The sequence below is a fragment of the Temnothorax nylanderi genome, unplaced genomic scaffold, assembly GCF_030848795.1.
Source record: "Temnothorax nylanderi isolate EJ_2023f unplaced genomic scaffold, tnyl_v1.0 TNYL_tig0054_pilon, whole genome shotgun sequence".
NCBI classification, from domain to species: domain Eukaryota; kingdom Metazoa; phylum Arthropoda; class Insecta; order Hymenoptera; family Formicidae; genus Temnothorax; species Temnothorax nylanderi.
This window is the reverse complement of record NW_027249116.1, coordinates 680016-695544: the sequence shown is the minus strand read 5'-3', so window position 1 is coordinate 695544 and position 15529 is coordinate 680016. Positions and strand designations below refer to the sequence as shown.

At 39.1% G+C, this 15529-nt stretch overlaps 2 protein-coding genes across 10 annotated transcripts in view; one reads left to right on the top strand and one right to left on the bottom strand.

The window, feature by feature from the left end:
• The first annotated feature begins 14 nt into the window (after positions 1–14).
• Positions 15–2253, top strand: LOC139772861 (sister chromatid cohesion protein DCC1). Its single transcript, XM_071706834.1, has 8 exons — positions 15–209; positions 301–474; positions 608–809; positions 896–1088; positions 1182–1398; positions 1500–1609; positions 1690–1873; positions 1934–2253. The coding sequence occupies exons 1-8, from the start codon at positions 190–192 to the stop codon at positions 2037–2039; spliced, it is 1206 nt and encodes a 401-aa protein (XP_071562935.1). The 5' UTR covers positions 15–189; the 3' UTR covers positions 2040–2253.
• A 760-nt stretch (positions 2254–3013) lies between these two features.
• Fak (protein tyrosine kinase 2 Fak) overlaps positions 3014–15529 on the bottom strand; it is a 46894-nt gene continuing 34378 nt past the window's right edge. For 6 of the 9 annotated variants that reach the window (XM_071706820.1, XM_071706813.1, XM_071706814.1 and 3 more), the window contains 19 exons: positions 12042–12187; positions 11495–11670; positions 11295–11426; positions 11058–11207; positions 10733–10921; positions 10491–10571; positions 10146–10368; positions 9931–9966; positions 9104–9829; positions 8816–9020; positions 8658–8737; positions 6614–8550; positions 5919–6062; positions 5703–5852; positions 5529–5628; positions 5191–5422; positions 4814–5108; positions 4386–4728; positions 3014–4310 (listed from right to left, as the gene is read on the bottom strand). In XM_071706820.1, the coding sequence (XP_071562921.1) occupies positions 4408–4728; positions 4814–5108; positions 5191–5422; positions 5529–5628; positions 5703–5852; positions 5919–6062; positions 6614–8550; positions 8658–8737; positions 8816–9020; positions 9104–9829; positions 9931–9966; positions 10146–10368; positions 10491–10571; positions 10733–10921; positions 11058–11207; positions 11295–11426; positions 11495–11670; positions 12042–12177 (5313 nt within the window). In that variant the 5' untranslated portion in view covers positions 12178–12187 and the 3' untranslated portion in view covers positions 3014–4310; positions 4386–4407. Of the gene's footprint in view, positions 4729–4813; positions 5109–5190; positions 5423–5528; positions 5629–5702; positions 5853–5918; positions 6063–6613; positions 8551–8657; positions 8738–8815; positions 9021–9103; positions 9830–9930; positions 9967–10145; positions 10369–10490; positions 10572–10732; positions 10922–11057; positions 11208–11294; positions 11427–11494; positions 11671–12041; positions 12188–15529 lie in introns of all 9 variants that reach the window. The other 3 variants (XM_071706816.1, XM_071706817.1, XM_071706821.1) reach the window with 3 other exon arrangements.

Here is a 15529-nt window from a genome sequence, read left to right as displayed (position 1 = left end):
GTCGTGATCGTGGACTCGGATGAAACGAGCGACCCACGGCCCACGGCGCGATCACACGATTTGGATCGCGTGTAGAATACAGATGTAGTAAATTACTAGGTATTAGTAAGAAATTACTAGGAAATTACAAGGATTTTTTTAGACAGATATTCAACGGAGAAATTAAAGAAGACTGAGAATAAAGTCGATATGGAATCTGCTGACAAAGGGTAATTTATTATTTAACAGAAATTATCTTGAATTTTCTATATTTTCTTGATATTATAACTTTACAATCGTTCTCTCTATCTTCCTGTCAAGGAACGTCCGCACGAAGGAGAATGTTAGCGAGATTTTGGAATTAGCTTCAATTAAAGAGTCCGATTTAAACGCCCTGACGCAATGTTTGTATCCCATGCAAGATCATCAGATCGACGATTTGATATTGCTGGAGGTAGACGAGCACATATTGGGAGCACTAAACGAAGGAGACGCGTAAGTTCTTTCACAATCTCCCTTTCAATTATTATCGTTTCGTAAAGTAGATCCTTGAGAGTTCTCTTGAACGTTAACATTGCAATTGTTATTCTGCAGAATAAAGTGATTGTAAATAATTTTGTGACGCTAGAATATCATTTCGTGGTAACAAACACGACAATGCTGCGCTGTGCACGCAAACTCGGACCTACGAGATCAGAGAGGCAGAGATATCCAACTCGTGGTTGTTGGTTCCAAACTTGAAGCTAGGCAAAGCAACAGGTGTCGGGAAAGTAACTGAGAGAACTGTAGAGAAACGTAACGTAAAGAAAATATTTAACTCGTACTATGAGGTACTTGTAGTAATTATCTTATATCTGAATTATATCTAAAATATTGAATTGCAGAAAATACATGATTATAATCTCTTGTGTTTAAGGTGAAAGAAACCAAACCTGATCTGTCAAGTTTGTCCACTCTGCTTGATTCGTCATCCTTCAATGGATTGGAATATGAATCTACAATAGATCAGAAGGCGTTATACAGTTGGGAAAGATTACAAAATGAGTTACAAGCCAGTGATTACGAGTTAAAACAAGCTTTGTCAGATTTCTTAATAGCCGACCTAGATGGTATGTAATAAAAATATTTTTTTATCGTATTATATCAGATCTTATTTTATTCGTACAAATGATATCGTTTAACTTGAAATTTTTTGTATTAAGGTTATTTGCGCCTTATATCATTTGACATAGAAGCAAGGAGCTTGAATTTTATGTTGGATTATTTTGGAGAACAGTCTTGGGAACTCGATCAAGTAGATAAAGAGAGTACGTACGAATGTTTAAAGGAGCTTATTCATGAGCCAGTGTTCGATATTATATTCAAAAGATATACAGAAGTAAGCACAAAGACAAAGGATGATGGCAGTCCATTGTACACGTATGTACACTATTACTATATTTTATATATATAGTGATTAATGGGAAAATTTTGTGACAAAAATAATTTACATTTTTTAAATATAATTGATTCTTGAAAAGGTATAACGAAAAAAAATGCTGCGCAATGATAGCAAAGGTTCTTCTTGCTGCCTCTCCTGTCACTGAATACAAAGAATTCATGGAAACATGGAGCATTGGAATTCCTGAAAGTACGGAATTAATAAGCTTGAAATCGTAATTGCAATTTATATGATAAAGTCTTTTCTTGAACTTAAAATTTCTGTTTCAGAAATGCAGGTAAAGAAAGAGTATTTATATGGATTGGCCCTTGTAACGTACAATACTTCAAAAATGCAAAAAGAAATTGTGTCTTGTCCGGAGGCAGACTTACCGAACAACATTCACGACAGACTTAATGAACTTTTTCAAATTAAAGCTAAATGGACTGTTGAAGAGATAACACCTTATATTATGTAAGTGAAAAAGAGTACATATTGTTATTATTTTAAATCTTATATAATCGTTTCTTTTAGGCGTTTTACAAAAGGTGCAATGAATGTTAATGCACTTTTAACAAAATATGCTAGATGTTCGACAAAAAATGGGATAAAATATTACGGGTCAAAACATGGCAAGTGATATACTGACTACATTTGTGGTATGCATTCAATTGTCTTACAATAAATACTGATACATGTGTTATTGATTAATTATATTAATGTCGGAACAATATTTCAAAATTGTTTATAATGTTAAAATGATACGCGTAATTTATTTAGCTCGTGATCATATATATAGTTACACATTTGCACAATTTATAAATATTTTTAAGAAATAAGATTATATAATTTAATTTGTTCATTTATTACCTCACTGATGTAACAGCGATATTATCAGCGAATGTATTATTATTCATCTCACTCATTCATCAAAAGACAATAATTTTAGATTAGACGATAATTTATCAATTTTATTGGCCATAAACTCTTGTTATCCCATTGACTATAAAATTTTATTACAAAAGCATTTTACCAACTTTCTCTTTAATATCTGACGTTATTAGTAATTACAGTTGAATATAATATGCTTCAGAAAAGTATATTGGATTGAATATGAATAATCATAGATAATCATTCTTAAATTCGATATTTACCTCATCAGTATTTGTTACGTGTGTCAAATAATAAAACTTATATAAATACGTGTTGTGCGAAGAGAAGAAGGAATATAAATTTACTTATAAATGATGCTGGAAAATCTCGTAAAAATATACAAATCATATACATAAATAATTTTATACAATTAAAAAATATCGAAGAAATTTATTAAAAATGCTTTTACTACTTTTTGTAAAATAATGCAATAAAAAAAGGAGAAAAATAAAGAAAAGATTCTCACAACAGTAAATAATTTTTAATTTAATATTTGCAAATGATAAAAAAGATTCTTATAATAAAATATATGTATAGCATTGCATTATAATACATAATGGCCAAATTGATGTTGATTTACTTAATACACATTGTCTTTTTTTTCATGTATAGTGTTACATATGTTTTTAATATATTTAAATAAAAGAAGTATTTGATGTATTCGCAAATAAAACAGCACCATCAATAATTATAAATATTCATTATTTCCTGATTCCTGGGATAGCAGCTTCTTTGACAGGAAACTTACAACACACAAACATAGTATTCGTTTCTTTTGAGCGTATAAGCACATCTTGGCACATGAATCTTTAAAGCCACATACCATTTAAAATATCAAATTTACAACTCGCAAACTACAAATATTTCACGTTCATGCCAATTGTAACAATATACGGATAAGATGCATCAGTACAACAATTATAATGTGTCAGAATACTAAGAACATTTCTCACAGATATTCCCCAGACGAATTTCCCCAGGAATACAAAAAGCACATGCGTAAAAATGGAATACTTTTTTTTTATCTATAAAGTATTCGATCGCGGATTTTGTAAATGCATCGTAAGTATGAATACATCGCTGCGTATTGCATTGATGAACTATTAATGGTATACTTATGCAAAAATGGAACTTCCTAAAAATATCTTGTAGGAACTGCCTCGCTGAAATATGGTTCTTGCTTTTTATAAAACATTTCGTATATAAACGTCGCAAACTAATATAAACCATTAAATAATTATTATAGAAATAACACACATTCAGTCCCTCTTTTTACATTATAATTACTGCCCATAATATTCCTAGGTAGGAAATAGACTATGAAATTACGAACTTGCGTTAAAAACAACATCGATTATATCCTACAGGAAATTATATTCTCGCGCAGTATTGTTCGAAGAGAGAAAATATTATCCGTTTAAATATATACGTACATACCTCTGAGATACGTTTGTTTGTATGTATGTATACATTATAAATTGATTATACGAGATGACGCAGATAAAATCAAGAAATTTTGCAAGCGCGAATGTGCGATGCTAGAATAAATATGATGAAACGGTGTGAATAAATTTGAGACCTTTACCTCATTTAATAATGTTCATGTTAAATTTAATAAATGACATTCCTATCTTTATAGTAAAACGTAACTTTGCATCACCTCGTACATCCCGTCATTGTATAATATAACAAATAGTAACGATAATCCTAAATCCTTTGGAGTTGTGATTTCATTATAGCTGTGACTTAAATTCTCTAGTGATAAACTTCCTATTCTACTATTACAACTAATGAATACTGTCCTATCTATAAGTACGCTTAGATAAAACGTCTGCATATTTAAATGTTAAAAAGAGCTAAAAAGCACAAATACTAGATCTCCCGTTGTTAAAGTATTGAAGTGTAGATGTGTACACACGGGTAACTTGGTAGTATATCATCTATTTATATACATGCTAAGCAATGATCCGAAGTAGACCTGGAATCAATCCATTTGATAGTCGTTTAAATAATCCTCTCATTTATGCGAGAAACACATATTTTCATGATTTACCTTAGTTCAAGGCACCTCATTGTTAGCTGTCATTTATCGAAGTCTCACTTGTAGTTTTACTGTTAGCCGTAAATACCGTCTGAGTAACGCCTGTTGTAACCGACTGACTCGGATGTATGACGGGACTCACAGTCTGAACCAAATTACAAGTGACTGGCACCATAGGCAGCAAATTAACAGAATTATTCATAGGCCCTGCGTTACACGTCAATGAAGGTCTTTTTCTCTCTAAACTGTTAGTGGCCATTTGTCTCCTCGCTGTTGAGTTACGTTCAAGGCTATTAGTTACTATATTATGTCTTCTTTCTAAACTGCTGCCGGAATTAAGGTCGGACTGACTTCCCTGAACAGTAGATATTTCAATCGCATTTATTCTATCATTGTTATTTTGAGAAGTTATAATAATCTCAATGAGATATTTAACTTACCGGTGAGGATCGATCTACAGACTGACCCATTCTATGTAACAAATCACCACTTTGGCTTTGTCTGAAGGTCGTTCCTTGTCGTTCGGTCGACTGACTTCTCCTCAACAACTGCTCGCCTGACTGACTTGAACGAATGCGATTCTCGGGTGTAGATTCGCGCGTTCTGTTCACAGCATCGCTCTGCCTTTGGCAAATCTGACTGTCCACATATGGATAACGAATACGGATGGAATCGATTACATCTAAGAGATTCTTCGCGTCCATGGCTAAGATATGAGCTGCAGAAAGCATTCCCCTAAAAAGAAACTCGTAATGTTAATCAATTATTTTCAATGTCTCCCGTATTAATCTACTAATAATCATAAAATAATAATTACTTTCGATATTCAGCGTCCAACGTAGTGGCACTGTAATTTTGCGCCAATTTCATTGCTGTCACTAGCTCTGCCATATCTTTACTTAATACTTTATGCGCCATTTCTACTTCGCGATGCGCGGATATTGGCAATATTTCTACCAGAACATCCACAGATGATAGTAATGCTCTTAATTCGATACCTACTCTACGTACTAGTTCTAAATACTGATCAGCCTTGCTCTGTTGAACACCTGCAATTCATTTTTTTTTTCTTGCATGACAATGTACTACAGTATATGATTTTTCGACAATGTCAATTAGCTGTTATGTATTTTGTTTCGATTAGTACATTCTTACCTTGCGATAATGACATAACTGCACGAACGACGCTTGTCGTGCAGTCGTATACTTTATCGTTAGTTCTGTCTAAATCTGCAGTAGGTGTAGGTTCCATTTTCTGCAAAAAAATTTATAAATATTTACGTTGCAACGGGTGATTTGCATTGATAAAATCATTGCGCGGTGGCTCACCTTTACTACAATTACTTTATCGGAACTCTTATCCGAGCCAAGAGAGCCAGTATTGGCAGAATGCGGTTCGTGGCTCGGTGATTGAGTAACTGATCGTGGAACCGGGGGACTAGCACTTTCATCACCGCTCGTAGCAATCGATAAACGTTTCTGTCATAATGAGGAAAATAAAGATTTAGATAATTTCAATTAACGGTGAAGTCTTTTAACATATACCTCTTCTCTTGCGAGCCAGCGGCTATCCTCTTCAGACTGTCGTTGTTGTTCCAACAACCGTTGCTCCAGTAGCTTTTGTTCATCATCAATCCCACTATTGAAATTGTCAGTCAGACTGTCGAACAGTTGCGAATGTACGTTTCTCTAGAACAATAAAAATGATATTACGTTAGAAATGTGACCTGTTTTCATCCAACATTTATAGGTTCTTTTCTAATGTTATAAAATATGGGATGATTTCTCGTAACGATTTATGTTACAATCGTTTCTCGATAATATACACGTATATACAGGAACAATTAAAGAGACGCATATTTTTCGAGATATAAAATAGAGGTAGTGCATTCGCGTACTCGCTACATGCAGTTTAAATAATTACTGGTAGCAATTCATCAGTGACATCCATTCTTCATGCAAAAATTATTAGCCTACTGAACGGCAAATTAAGATTTCCGCTAAAAAAATAAGTCTCTCCGATCGCATTGCAACAAAGTAGAAGATCCGTTTGTGAGCCAGTGCGTACGTATATTGCATACACCAGAGAAGCGCGTAATATAAATATACATCCAACTTGTAACCGAGGTGTAGAGTGATGCGGAAAAGTGTTGCGGACCAGATAAAAAACCAAAACAAGACGTGGCGTGGCATATATATAGAAGATGCATTTGTCACATTCCTAGGAGGCATGGTCAAACCTGATCTTGTTGTGCCTCCTCTGTCATCGAGCTGCTAGACGACACGGTGCTGTCGCTGACAGCGGAAGAGATCAGAGAGCCAGAGAGAGTGCCGTCGGTCGAGCTCGTCAACTGCTCGTCCTGCTTTTGTGGTGTCACGAAGGTGGTGATCTTGGCGAGGCCCGTCGCGATTTGCGATATATTTGCCGCTTTCGCGACTCCGCTAGCCATCTGAGGTTGAGCTACGTGTTGCTGATGCGCACCGGTCATGCCCGTCATTACATTGCTAACGTATACTGGAGTATAATCAATCGAACCAAGGGAACTCGGTTGCTGTTGGTCTACTATGTAGGCGGATGGAATCGAATGGATATTCTGCTGAGTCGCTGAAGACGACATAACAAAGTGTGACGGAACAGAGGAAGCTTGCATCATCCCAATGCTCGCCGATTGATTCGCACCGGTTGCTTGACAAGTCCCTGGCTGGCCGCTAATCCCGGGCTGAGCTTGGTGAACATAATTTGGCATGTGCACCTTCTGAGCTTGGACCACCGACACGGATGTAGCGTGGGCCGTGTAAATGGGATTGGCGCCGGTCAACTGAGACTGTTGGTTCGAGTGCTGTATTGCCGCATAGGACACGGCCTGAGGAACGGCACTCTGCCGCGTGATATTCTGCACGTGTTGCATTTGCAGCAGATACATAGGCTGCTGTCCTGGCTGAGCGATATTCGAATAGATCTGCTGGTGCGGATAGTTCTGCGGATATATCGGCTGCGATTGTAGATTTTGCGCTACGAGATTGCTTCTTCCAGCTTGACCGTAATTTCCAGCTGCTGTGCCAACGGGTTTTAACTCAGTCGCGACTGCGGTCGCAGTCGCGACTACGGCTAATTGCGGTTGGGCGTTTTGGGCGCGGAACTTGAGTACCGGACCGTACAAACATTCCGCATTCGATACGGTACTACCTACATTCGCCGAACTAATATTACGAGAGTAAACAACGCCACTACTACCACCACCTCCGCCGCTACTATTACCGCCAGCACTCTGCACGCTAACATTCTGACTTGTAGATTGACCGCCACCACCACCAAATATTTGGCTCGTGTTGTTAGCAGCAAAGTTACCGTAATTAATGGATTGACTGAGAGCATGCGAACCACTCGCGGCGAACTGTGTCTGGCTACTACTATTCGGTATTATAACACTGCTGCCCAAACTACTAGGACCGAAGTTCCCAGGATTCTCACCATAATTACCACCTAAGCTAGCGCTTTGACTGAGATTACCAACGATAGCTGAGCTCTGGGTGAAACTAGTGACCGGTCCGTATATCTCGCCACAGGTGTTGCCCGCGACCGCGGCTGACACGACTGACGCGGCCGCGGGTGGCGGCGGAACGGCGCTGGACGCGGAGAATTTCTGCACGGGGGAATACAGGTCCCCCGTGATGCTACCGACCACCTTCGAGCTAACCGCATACAAGTTTTGCATCTCTTTAACCTTCTGCTGCTTTCGGTTGGCGGCGGGCGACTGCGTCTGCACTGCCGTGTCTGAAATGCTCAGGCTCGACATGAGGGGAGTGTCTGAGGAATCGAGGGAGTCGAGGTTGGTGTCGGACAGGGTGGAATCACCCGATTGGGTCGTGTCGTGCGTAGTGATGGACGGCGGTTCGGAAAGCGCGGAATCGAAGAAGGGTAAGTCGGACACAACGGCGGTGGTCAGGACTTGATCCTCGTCCTGAAATTGCACCGCCAGGGTGTTGAAGGGAGACGCGGGTGTCGTGTACACGGAGGGACATACCCCTCTAGCTTGGTTGTCCTTGAGAAGTTGCGCGAGAACCTCGGGACTTTGCGCCACGATGTACGTGGATACCGGTGCCGCGGATAATTGCGACTGCTCCGTCGTATTTTGCGGTTGCCGTGACGGTTTTGGTGGCGGAACATCGTCTGCACCTATAAGACCGATTATTTTATAGATGTCGATTCGATATCGAATGCACACGTATGCGTTTTGTTATAAAATTGAACCACATCGTTATTATAGACAATTTCTTACATACCCCAGGACATGGCTTGTACCCTTCTGTTCTCTCGTCTCATCGTCTCCTGCTGCTGATGTTTCTCTTCTAGCAAAATCTCGCTATAATGATTTAAAAAAGCATGTAATATAATTTAGAAAAAAAGGTTTATACATTTTACAAATGTTTTAAATACTCACTGTAAAGTTTCTCTAATCTCTTTAAACGTCGGTCTCTTGCTAGGTTCGTAGCTCCAACACTGAGACATTAGAGAATATAATCGCGGTGGACAGTGGCTGGGAAGCGCAAGTCTCTCTCCGTTTTCCAGCTTGCGTATCACTTCGTTATTCTTCACGCCTTGGAATGGTTTTACGCCTAACATTAAAATTTCCCACATACATACACCTAGAACAACGATCAATTCATTAGCGTCCTTTTAAGAGAAGAATGATTTTTCTTAAAACGAGTTTAGCCTTAAAAACACCAACCGAACATCCAAACATCGGATGAAGTCGTAAATCTTCGAAAGTTTATGCTTTCCGGCGCCATCCATTTAATTGGCAGCTTACACTTGCTCGCAGTATAATAACTCTGATCTTCTACCCATCTACTAAGGCCGAAATCCGCCAACTTGACGCAACTATGTGATGAAACCAGCACATTTCTTGCAGCGATATCTCTATGCACGAATTTCTTGCTTTCGAGATACGAGAGGGCAGTGCTCAATTGGAAGGTATACAGTAGAAGTGTGGCAAGATCCAGACGGTGTTTATTAGATTGTAGATAAGCGCGCATTTCTCCGAGTCTGGCTAATTCCATGACGAGCCAAATCGGCGCCTCTGAACAGACTCCGATCAATCTGATAATATGCGGATGCTCAAACTGCTGCATAATATAGGCTTCTTCGAGGAATTTCTCGGCAGTGGCAAGATCCGCATCGACCTTGCAAGTCTTGACGGCAACAGCGATGGTTTGACCATCTCTTCCTTTGTATGATCCTTTATGGACGTTACCAAATTGACCCTCCCCTATGATTTCACCTAATTCTACTTGATTTCGGACTATCTCATAGTCTCGAGTAGCTGGTGTCGAATAATCTCCTTCTTCGTCGACGATCTCCGCATAATCTTCAGACAAAATAGTTCCAGTTTTACCGGCGTTCTTTTCCGCTGGACTGCTGGCACCATCTTGCCTATATTTCGGCGGTTGTGCATCTATAATTAAAATCACATTTTGCGCGCGTATAAATAAAATAGTATCATTCTCACAAAATATTCAAAACTTGTATAAAACGACGCCTTTCTAGTTTGTTTACCTTTGCATGGACAGGGATAATTCTTCCATGATCCAGCTTGCGAATACAGAATAAAGAGAGACTTAATATACTTTATTAATATTAATAGAACAAGTTTTTATAAAGTAGGTTAAAGAAATAATTAGTATATTTTTTTAAATAGTATTGAAGAAGTCAAAGATAAAATTTATTAGATTTTTGTCACATAATAGCAACAATAATATTTTTATTCTTACCTTTTCTGTTCCACAATGAAGTGTTACTGCCTGTGACCAGTCTACAATATCCATCAATCAAATCCGCGAGGCTTTCCGCTTGATCCAGACTGGAACAAGTGATACTGAGAGTCTCCGCGGCACCCGCGACTCTCAATTTAATGCACGCCTTCGCATGTTCTTTGCAATCCGACACCAATGTTTGAATCGATTGTATTTGCGAAAATTCTGCCATCCTAGTCGGCTATAATCAAAATTTTATTTTAAAAAATTAGTCAGTTATTTTATTTTTATTCTAAAAAGCTACTATAAAATTATATTAGAAAAATATATATATAATATAAAAGATGTATAGTTAAAATGTACCACTGTTCCGCCTCGATGAGCCATATAAGATATACCCAAGTCCGGTCCGATTACTAGTTCTACAGGTATTGACCAGCTTGACTGCAAGTTATAGAATAAAAGTTGTAAGTGCGATTGAGTATAATAAATACGAAAAGTGAACATAAATTCTACGTATGCAGGGCATGTATTTTTCATATTTTTATCGCTTAAAAACTGCTTTATCTTTATAAGAAATATACGCTAGATTTCCCTATGCTTACCCCTAAGGCGCATATAAACCTCTCCTGGTCGAATCGATAGTGCGCCCGTAGAAGATCGAAGAATTTAAACATACACTCGAGTTCAGACAACGCCGCGACTTTTTTAAAGTGTTGCTGTATCAATTTTCGGAGCGCCTTCGGCTTCATCCCGTTCAGCACCGAACGCGGCAAGAATTTGTGTAGACCGACCTGTGAAAGAGATACATTCTACTCGTATATTTTGTACGGCGAGAGAGATGAATGAATGCGAATATGCAGACTATTATACTGCCGTGAAATCCAAGTTATTGTCGCGGGCAAGATTTGTCGCATCGAGAAACTCTACCTCACGTTCCAGATATTCCAGATTGCTCTTCTTGTCCAGAGCAATTTGCGGCATGTCCTTGAAAAAATAGCGAATCTCCAGGCAGCAGAGCTGAACCGCAACGTCCTGATCCAGAGTGGCGTGATTTGCAAGCAGGTAATCGTTTCGCACCTAAATGCGCATAGATAAATGTAATTTGCAATTTCTTTTTGAAACGTTAAACATCTCGCTTAATTGTCGATTGACATATTATCGTACCTGATCGTAATAGTAGTAAAACGTGACCTTATCCTTCTCGTAGAGATCATTTAGGTTCTGAGGAAGATAACGCACTCGAAGCTCGTACCTCCATTCGCAATGCGGATGCTTTCGCTCGTACTTTTCTTGCACCTAAGACGAATACGTCGAGTAAATTGCGAGAAACAGAATATATCGATATGCTGGATACGCGTACATACCTGATACATCGTTGTATCCTGATGCAACCAATAACTCTCTCCGGATCCGGGATGATGTAGTCTCATCGCGTACAGATTTCGATAATGTCTAGTACCAACGGCTAATCGACTAGTTACCAAAGAGATGATACCTCTAACGTCGATTGCATCACCGAACTTGACGACGTTGAAGCCACCTGGATTACCGTATTGAGAAACAAACAATAGAATTGATAAACCTGTGTGTCTCTTCTCTTCTCAGGGCACACATATTTCGTTTTTATGGTATTTATAGCGGGTTATAGATTCGTTCTTATGCATCTTGCAAGAAGAGAAATTAATCAATAAAGGCTGGCGAAATTTATACAATCATTATCCTTCGACTGATACAATATTTACAAATGAGAAATAAACATGTTCGAGAACATAAGAAAGGAATAATAATATCCTGATTGGCGAGACGATTTTATTTGTTTTAGCGAGAAGCGAGTCTCTCGTCAACCGGTCTCTTCATTTTCTCGTCTAACGCAACGGGTCCTTTGAGGTATTTCGGGGAGGAATAACTTACCGTTGGGAAGATGGACTTTTAAGGTCGCCTTATCCATGGGGGTGGGCGAGCCATGCGGCGGGGTGTTCCTTCCACCGCCGCTGCTCTGGACACCTCCGACACCGCCTCCACCTCCATCTCCTGCTCCAGTGCTCATCCCCTCATGGCTGCGTGGAAAAGAAAACAAAAGGGTTGACTTAATGAACGCTCGCTGCATCGCGTCAATTATGCATTATTTCATAAGACCGCTCGTGTAACGAACGTAGGTCCCGCGCTTAGTAAAGATCAATTAATCAGCGTGTCTCATGAAAGATTGTCTACGAAATTTTCCGTTGCGGCAAAACTAGACCCGAGGTCTCCGCGTTTTCGACTTTCCGTGCCGGCGTTTTAACGACTTTAATCTTTAGAGGGTCGCAGAGACTTTATAATGTCTCTGATCATAAAAAGGAAATATTCTTTTAATTCACATAAAATGCAGTACTTAAGAATTTTTATATTATTTTCTAGAGCTAACTTTTCGTGACAAAAAAAGAACTCTGCAGCCCTCTAAAGATTGAACACCGCCTAATGACTTTCAGGAAACTCCGACGCTCGATCAATGAAAATAATTATCTATTATCTTAATTATTTCATTTGGAATTAAATCAAGTGCTATGGCAACGACTGGATTTTTATCGAACTACTCATAAACTATAAATATTTTAAAAATCAATCTGGATGTGTTGAGCGTCAAGCATCTGAGATTTATCAACGGTGTCTTTGTGACGCGTTCACCGTTGATTAATCCATATATTTTGCGTTATCCTGCACAATCAAGAATATATATAATTCATACATTTTTCTGAATTGTTATTTTTCTCTTTCCCTGCAGGCAAGAGGGAAAGAGAGAAACAATGCATCGCATTTGCTTCAGGCGTATCAGAGAGAGGAGACGCGCGATTCCAACAGAAGTCGCGACAAGAATAATTCGCGCGACCCATGCAGTCTCGCGACAATTCGTCTCACCCTGAAGAGCACTCGCGTTTCGATATGTCAGATACGTGAACGTTGCATCCCGCGGCTGCAACAAATGCAATCGCGAGTCCCACCGCGCCGTCGCAATAGCACATAGCTCGCTCTTGCGAAACTGAACGACGCTTTCAGATGTTACCGTGACCAGAGAACTGTCACAAGAAATCGTGAAAAATCGCGTCAGCGCCGCAGAGATGCAGCGAGACAAATCGGATTGTCGCATCTCGTCGCCCCGTTATCGAACAGTCACGATTGCCTGGTTGATGACATCCGCGCGCGGATCAATGACTGTCAAGATCGCGCGGGTCGTTGCGAAGTCGTCCGCGTGAATATATTGTTAAGTCATGTAATGATCATGCATTTAACATTATTACAGTGTATAATAATTAAGACAATATAAATTCGCAATGATATTGATTAAAACGCTTTTCGATGAGACGCTCTCGCAATACAGTTCTTTTGACACGAACGAAATGGCACAAAACATTACCGTGAACTGTTTGAAATGCGATTATTAATGCAAATGTATATTACGAGCAACGTCCGGCTAAGGAATGCCGTCGATCAGGCACCAAGTGTTTGCGCTGGGAGCCAGCAACCACGACACCGATCGGCGTGCAAACCTCTTAGGAAGAATCGATCATGCTCTAAATTTACGTTTCGTAACTTTATACTTTGTTTACTTCAGATAATATGATCGCCGCATAAAGCAGAAAATTTTGAGAGAAGATTTTCTAAGAGACAATCTTCAAACTTCCCCATTTTTGAAATTTTACAAACTCTTCATCGTTTTATGTAAATTTAAACATTAGATTGAATAAAAAAGATTAATATCACGTGTTTATTCTTTTCTCAAGACATTCTGTACATTACTAAAATAAAAAAATCCTATTTCTAAGTTTTCTTTACAGAAAAGTCTCAACAAGAGCAACTTTCATACTGTGCAAACGAGAAAATTCAGCGTGACATAAAATCGATGACACGGAGATAAGTTTACATTTGGTGGATCGGATTTGAAGATATCATTTTCGACATGAATTTACGCATTATAACGGATTTCGGTGCAAATTGCGCTCTCCAGGAAAGTCCGAGCTGGCTCTATCCGCTGCCGAACCAATTTATGCACGTACCGCGCGAAAGTTCACCCGATTCTTCGCATAATGTTACACCGATCCACATTACGACCGCGGCCGTAAACCGATATGGCCGCGCACGTAAATCATCGCGGACGCAATTACACGAATAGAATTATGAGAGTGCACCAAGGCACCCCGATATATTATTGCACTAACAAGGAAGCACGCGCAAGCAACTGTTTCCCTCAGATTCTAATCAGCTTCAGATATGTGTAGCATAGATCAAAATAAGAGACACATATTTTTTCTATAAGTGCTCTTTAAACACATTAAGGAGGAGGAAGGAGGGGTGAAATACTTTGAAAAAATCGACTTTTACGTTTCTGTACGCGAAATCCTCGCGATATCCTGCATATCTGACAATGAGTTCGAGCACAAAGGAGTTTTCATGAAAAAATCGGTAATGGTAATAATAAAAATCGAAGAAACAAGCCGATTGGTGTCCACCCGCAAGATTTCTCTTCGCGACCGTTCAAGTTTGCGAAATTAACCGAAAGTCCCAACGCGCCGCACGAGTTTTGTGCCGAGATACTTAAGCACGACACAGTTTGCAATCGCAAGCCGGGAATTGTTGCAACACGTGTGCAACGGGGACTTGTTTGTTTACGATCTCGCGAATCATAGGTGGTGGTAGAATTATCGAAAGGACATGTGATATAAATTACGCGCGAGTACGCGCTGCGCGTGAGGAAAGACCGTCATCAGGTATTCAGGCAAATCGCGCAGGTAGATATAAATAACTACTTACGCGATATGTTAATAATTAATATGACGTTGTATCGCGTGAGATTATTTCTCGTCGAGGAGCATATAAGATGGGAATTGAAAACGGAAACGGGAATTGATCTCGGCTTCTTGATAATCCGTGCAAACACTTCTAATTTTCTTGCTAATTTTCTTTTTTTCTTGTTAATTTCTACCGGTACCTTGTTCTCTTAATATTTGAACATTATCCTGATATTTACAAGTTTATAAATATATATATTTTTTTCTTTTGCGCTATATGTATAAAAATGACAGATCTTTAAAGAGTAATGTTTCTTTAATTTCATTCTCTCTATTCGTTACAAAATCACAGCTATTTAATTTCAGCAACTGCCCTGTAAGACAAGAAAGAATTGACGGGAAATTGTGCTGATACAAAAAAAGGGCGAGAGAGGGTCGGTGCACCCCGGCCCTGACCCGCCTTGATACCTCTGCGCACCTGCAACTATCGCCCACGCAGCTTACCTTTCACTATTACTTTCCTCAATTGCGTTTTTGCATCGTTTGACCATTACAGCATCCACACGCGCGGAAGATCATGTATAAAAAATATGGTCGATACACTTGTCTTATAATCCGCGAAAAGGATTAAAATAC

Bases quoted from the DNA above. Each gene is read 5' to 3' on its own strand.
- LOC139772861 (XM_071706834.1), top strand. From the start codon at position 190: ATGGAATCTGCTGACAAAGG. The intron at 210-300 runs GTAATTTATTAT...CTTCCTGTCAAG, and splicing joins ATGGAATCTGCTGACAAAGG to GAACGTCCGCACGAAGGAGA. The intron at 1,399-1,499 runs GTATGTACACTA...ATTCTTGAAAAG, and splicing joins GATGGCAGTCCATTGTACAC to GTATAACGAAAAAAAATGCT.